Here is a 5,991-nt window from a genome sequence, read left to right as displayed (position 1 = left end):
CATTGATTTTTTTCTGAAACTTTTACCACTGTAAGATGATGAGTTAGTTATGTCAGAAATGTAAAAAAAATGGGGGGTCACCGACTTCGTTTTGGAGAGAACATGCCCGGAAAAACACCCAAAATGTGACAAAATCGGTCTTCGTTAGCGAATAAGGCCAGTGTCTGTAAACCCAAATATATTGCAATTAAATCTTTGAAGTGAAATCTGCTCTGCCAAATATTGTTTAAGTGGACTTATTAAGTGAATTTAGTCAACTGGTGAGGTTCCTTAAAGATCAAGTTCGCATTTAGCGACCACAGTTTCACGCGCCTTGCCGCCGCAAGATGGCAGGTTTTGATGTCCCGTGAGCGGAAATCTTGAAATTTTTTTAACTTCCCACATTGATTTTTTGTTCATTTTTGGACAACGTGGAGATAATTGTAAATAAAATCCGTTTCTGGAAAGAAAAATTGGGGTCACCGAACGTCCAAGACCGTTAAATCCAGGCAAAGCTATAGCAATGGCCTTTTGCCCTACCATTTCTCATTTTATTACTTAGCGCGCGCGCTCGTGTATGACGTGGCGTGTGCATTTGCGTGCGCAGTAAGGATGCGCAGAAACAATTGGCGCGAACGTCCTTAAATGATAATCTGTAGTTTAATTTTTTGCAACTAATTTTGTTCCTTAACAAGGCGGGGGTGAGAGTTCATTCCATCCCATTTCATAGAAACTTCATCGGTAAGTTCGTTTTGTTACAATAATTTAAGATTGACACAGTAATGAAATAATCAGCTCGCGCCAACCTCAGGGAAACGAGAACAGAACATGTTCAAAGCTTAAAAACAAAACTTACCGTTGTGTTTAAAGACTCTAATCGTGGCCCCTGAGAGCCTCGCTCCTAAGATGAGAGATGTGTGATTGAGTTCGTCGCTGATGATCAAACACCCTTTGCTCACCAGTGATGGGATGTTGCAGGCGTTTGTGGCGAATCCCATTCCGAACACCATGGCAGCAGGTTTCCCCACAAATCGTGCGACTAAGGCTTCGAGCTCTTCATGGATGTTAAGAGTGCCTAGTGGGGAAGAATTTTAAAAAACGGTTGATGGAGCGCCGGACCACAGCATGGCACACAGGAGAGCTGGTGACGTTGATACTCCATCGAATAGAAAAATTACTAAGATCATTCTTCTTGCATTCTAAACTTTTTCCTTACATCGGATAACCGCATTACGCCGGTCATTCAAGTCAAGGTATTGGCCTTGTTGAGTACTATTCATTGAAACCAAAGTTTCGTTCTGTGATTCAGTTCAAAGTTCTATAGGCTAAATGATCTAAATATAAACTCTTCAGTGGCTGCAAGGAACGCAATTAACTACTTAATGCGAAAAATAAGACACTTGACAAGGCTGAGAAAGTTATGCTTCTTAAAAAAACAAACAATGACGCAAGAGACTTAACTTTTAAGAGAATAGTAGCTGGCACGATACTCACCATATTCATTACTTGGGCTACACGCCGCCAGACCATATTTGCGAACTGCCTGTTCAGCCGCTTTTGCACATGGTCCAGAATTCTCAGCGAAACCAAGATAATTATATGACGCAAGATTCAATGCTTTGGTTTTTGTACCAGGGTGTCTACAACGAAAGAAAAATGATACGAAATAATCAATTGGGGTTTTGTAACACGAACGAAAAAAGAAAAAGTCAGGGAGAAAATCTAAATCGCTTAGTGCATAGAGTCAGGCTCAGTCGTTTGGTGCGCGGCCTTCTGAGCTGGAGGCGGCCAGTTCGATCCCCGTCTCATTCCATCAACGTCTGTTTCGACTTTCCTCTGATCCGTGTAGCTGTAGCTTTGAATACCCGTAAAACGGAGCATTCACGTAGGAAGGGGGATACAAGGTGCGCATCGAGGGCCACTAGTTTTTCAGTTCACCGCCACATGTTACCCTCGTAAAATATGGACCTCTACCTCAACATGTAAGAAAGATAGCCTACATATCAAGTGGTCATGTTAAGGGATAGAAGGGACCTGGAATTTCTAAGCGCGCAATGCCAAGGTTTGGAAGACAAGTCAAGGCCTGGGCAAGGTTTGACGTGTGCACAACTCAAAATCGTGAGTCGCATTCAGATAACCAATGACTTAAACTATTCAATATGTCTACTGAGACCCTACCACTAACAAATACAAGGGATGTTTCTTTGTTTTTCCATCAGTTAACCGAGACGGGAAAAAAGATGACCGTTAGCTGTGAAAAGTCATATTATTAAAACGTTGGCCGTGAAAGCTACCCCCGCCCCTTCCCCAACATTGGAACCCTCTCCCTCGTTTCTACACATATCACCTGACGGAGACATAGCTATTTGATTGACAGGATGCCTCGTGAATTATTGGTGATACGGGTCAATACTTATGTGACCTTTCTGCCATCTATGCTAACATTAGTTCTGGATAATTCCAGAAAACAAAGACAAAAGAGCTCAGTAGCTCATTAAAAACATTTTGTTCAAACATAATAGAGTTTCCTTGTAACGACGTACCTAAATGTCCAGTTGTAGTCACATGACTCCCTGTCCAATAGTTCAATTTCCGCCCCTGGTACGCTGCATATCGGTCTGTTGAAACAATCTCTCACACGTGTATACATATTCCTTGTGTAAAAACTTTCAAAGTCGGAGTACAGCGGCACAAATTCCTACGTAAAAAAATGGATTTGACGGTAGAAAAATCGTCGCAGTAAGCGACAGCTAGAAACCTGAAAAAGATCAAAGTTTCCAAGGAATTGTTGTTATAAATTCGAGTTGTACAAATATGAATTGAACTCCTTTACTGAATCGCGGGAAACAAACTGACCAGTGACATTGTAAAGTCAAACAACTTGCGCTCGTCGGTATTAATCTTGAATCGAGGCTATGAGGTCACCACTTATAGCAAGCCTTATTTCCCCTTGAAATAACCTTGAAGAAGGAGTAACAAAATTCGATGGTTGATTGGTGTGACAATGTTTCATTCACGCGGCCTATTCGTTCAGTAACCACTGACCGGTTGGCTCTGTTGGTTGAGCATCGGACCTGGCACCGTACGGGAGGTTGTGACGGCCGGACCAACACTCACCGTAGGGTCTTAAAATAGCTGAGGAGAAAGTGCTGGCTTTGTAATTACATCTGCAAATGGTTAGTTAGACCTAGGCCCCGTCTCAAAACCCCAGTTCATAAACCCTGTGAAACGTTAATGATCTCACACACTATTCTGTAAGAGCAGGGCACCGGCTTAGTTCCGGGTGCTGTGATATGGCCTGAATGTGTCCCTTAGACACGTGAATAAAGATTAGGTTGTATGCATAGAGGCGTAGTTACTGCACATATTCCCTGATTACCTTGCTAGTTATTGGCATGCCTGCTGCGTCGTGGATAAGAAGATGAAGTAGTCGAGCCATTTGCCCACTATTTTGCCACAGTCACTGTAGGTGAAAGCAGCTTTGATAACCGTGACTGCACTGCAATGAACCTCACACCAGAAGAATGCGATAGACACCCAAGTGTTCTCACCATACGTAGTAGATGGAACTCTAACTCCTTTATCTTCAGGAAGATCACGAAAGAGGAAACTTTTCTAAGTCTCAAGAATTTAAATACCAACAAAGCCATTGGTTTTGACATGATACCGTCACACGATTTGAAAATAGCGGCAGAAGAACTTGCAGACCCACTGACAACTATTTTTAATCAATATATCACAGAGAAGACATGGCCATATATCTGGAAATAGGGAGACTGGATCCCAGTTTCAAGAAAGGGGACCCCCTGGAGAAAACCAACTATAGATATAGATGCATAACTGTATTGACAGTGGTTGACAAAATATTTAAGTAGCTTCTAAGTAAATTGAAACGATTTTTGACCCCTTTATGTCAGCGTACCGTAAAATGTACAGCTGCAGGAGCCCATCACAGCTGTGAGACCACAGTGGTTCGTTTGGTTGAAGACTAGCCTGCGTAGCACGGCGGTTTTAGTTGCTAAGTAATAAAGGCGGGCGAGGGCAGAAAAACCGCGAGGAGATTGGGGAGATTATTTTTCTCGCGGCTTCGCCACTCGTTCTCGCGCGCTTCGCGCGCGAATTTCGCGGCTTCGCCGCTCGTGCGCCCGGCTCGACAAAACCGCCATGCTACGCAGGCTAGTCGAAGACTGGAAACATGCAATTGACCTTGGTAAATCAACTGATATGAGCAAGGCCTTCGATACGATGCATCCCACCTTGCTGCTGGCTAAACGAAAGGCTGAGTCCTGCGTCAAGTCTATCAATGTACACCGACGACCACCAGCTTTACTACGCGCACAGTAACGTCAAGGACCTAATAAACACAATTACGAGCGAAGGGGATCAAATGTCATCATGGTACCACGAAAATAACTTGGTGGGAAACGCAAGCAAATACCAAGCCATGGTAATCGGCAAGAAACATGGCGGGCCATCCCTAACATCTGTCAACATTAATGGCCACACTATCAACACCACCTAAGAACATAAATTACTGGGCGTCACTACCGACAAAGAGCTGCACTATTCTGTCCACTATGGCAAACATTCCCTAAGATATCTCGGACCATATTTGTGGTCAAAACTTGGACATAGCAAACAGACAAATGCCAACATTAACATCATTTGTCAAAAACATCCGCAGGGAAGACCCCGCGAACCTTAACTTTCAAATTACGTCTGTACAGGGAATTGTCCGAAGTGTGTTTGGAATTTTAGACATATTATAAGTTTATATACAGTTGTATAGGTAGAAATTATTATATTTTAATCCGTATTTTAAAATATAAAAAGAATTCTATATATGTATATAAGTGATAGCTAATTTTAACTCATCTCAATTTATTAGTAACTTAATCTATTAGTAATTTTATTGGGAGTGTCCCCGATTAGTGAACCTCCGGGCTGATTCGAAGTTTTTGACACAAATAAAGTTTATTGATTGATTGATTGATTGATTGATTGATTGATTGTCCCTTAGGAGGCAGTTTCATCTTGTGTGACGACATTGCATATTTAATGTCGCTTCAGTAGGCTGAGCCAAGTCGGGCCTCACAAGTCATTCTTTTCAGCCCTTGTCTGACGTGTTTGTCGGGGTTCAAGATTGAGATCCCTTTGCCGGACAGATAAATTTTTGGCAAAGTTCTGTTTCCCTCTTAAATTAAGTTTTAAACAACGCAAAATATCGGCAGATTTTAATCGAGCGCCGAATAATAAACGTTCCAGTCGAACCAGAACCATCGGCGGTTAGTAACTGATATCATTCGCTTCCTGGTAGCCGGAAAAGTCGTTATCCTACCTTATTTCCGTTTTCCTTTGCTCCTTTTGGTTTTTCTAAGCCATATTTACGCATGAAGTCACGCAAATAACCGAAGATCAGCAGAAAAAAGTAAGAGAGATAGGTCGTCACGGCTGCAATGAGTGGAATCCCCTCATATTCATTATCCAACTCAGCCACACGATTTTCACTCTTCTTGCTGCGATTTTGTAATCCGTTGGATCCAGGATGAAAACCATTTCTTGCTGAAAGACGACATTTCTTCGAGTATCCGCCCTCCACCATTTTTATCGGTAAGATCGCGTGATGGCTTCAGACAGTAGCTTGAATGCAAATCCGGCATTCAGTTAAGCGACATGAATAAACTTAGCGATTTTAGTGCAGTAGAGATCGACTCGTTCGAGAGTTTACAAGATATTTGAACAAGATATGTGTCGCCCTTCTTTGTTTTTACTGTTTCTTGCGCAACTTTCATTGCACAATTCAAATTTAATAATTGCGCAACCACGGCTATTTCAGCATTGTCGCACAGATTGATTTTTGCTTCTTGTCGTAATAATATCAAACTTTTCATCGCTTCTTTGGGATATTTCATGATTAAGCTTGTATGTGAGAAAATGTGTTCTAGGACTATAAAGAAGATAATTTAAAGGTTGTTTGCACTTTTGACACTATGATATCTTGTTGATATTCGA

General features: G+C 42.0%; 1 protein-coding gene across 1 annotated transcript in view; it reads right to left on the bottom strand.

Moving 5' to 3' along the window:
* LOC138026889 (serine palmitoyltransferase 2-like) overlaps positions 1-5,991 on the bottom strand; it is a 15,329-nt gene extending 9,338 nt beyond the window's left edge. Inside the window, exons 1-4 of the mRNA XM_068874347.1 lie at positions 5,318-5,991; positions 2,523-2,677; positions 1,474-1,619; positions 836-1,054 (exon numbers count right to left, since the gene is read on the bottom strand). Of these exons, the coding sequence (XP_068730448.1) occupies positions 836-1,054; positions 1,474-1,619; positions 2,523-2,677; positions 5,318-5,581 (784 nt within the window). The 5' untranslated portion in view covers positions 5,582-5,991. The remainder of the gene's footprint in view (positions 1-835; positions 1,055-1,473; positions 1,620-2,522; positions 2,678-5,317) is intronic.

This window comes from Montipora capricornis, chromosome 12 (genome assembly GCF_036669925.1).
Source record: "Montipora capricornis isolate CH-2021 chromosome 12, ASM3666992v2, whole genome shotgun sequence".
Classification (NCBI taxonomy): domain Eukaryota; kingdom Metazoa; phylum Cnidaria; class Anthozoa; order Scleractinia; family Acroporidae; genus Montipora; species Montipora capricornis.
This window is presented reverse-complemented; position numbering and strand designations above follow the sequence as displayed.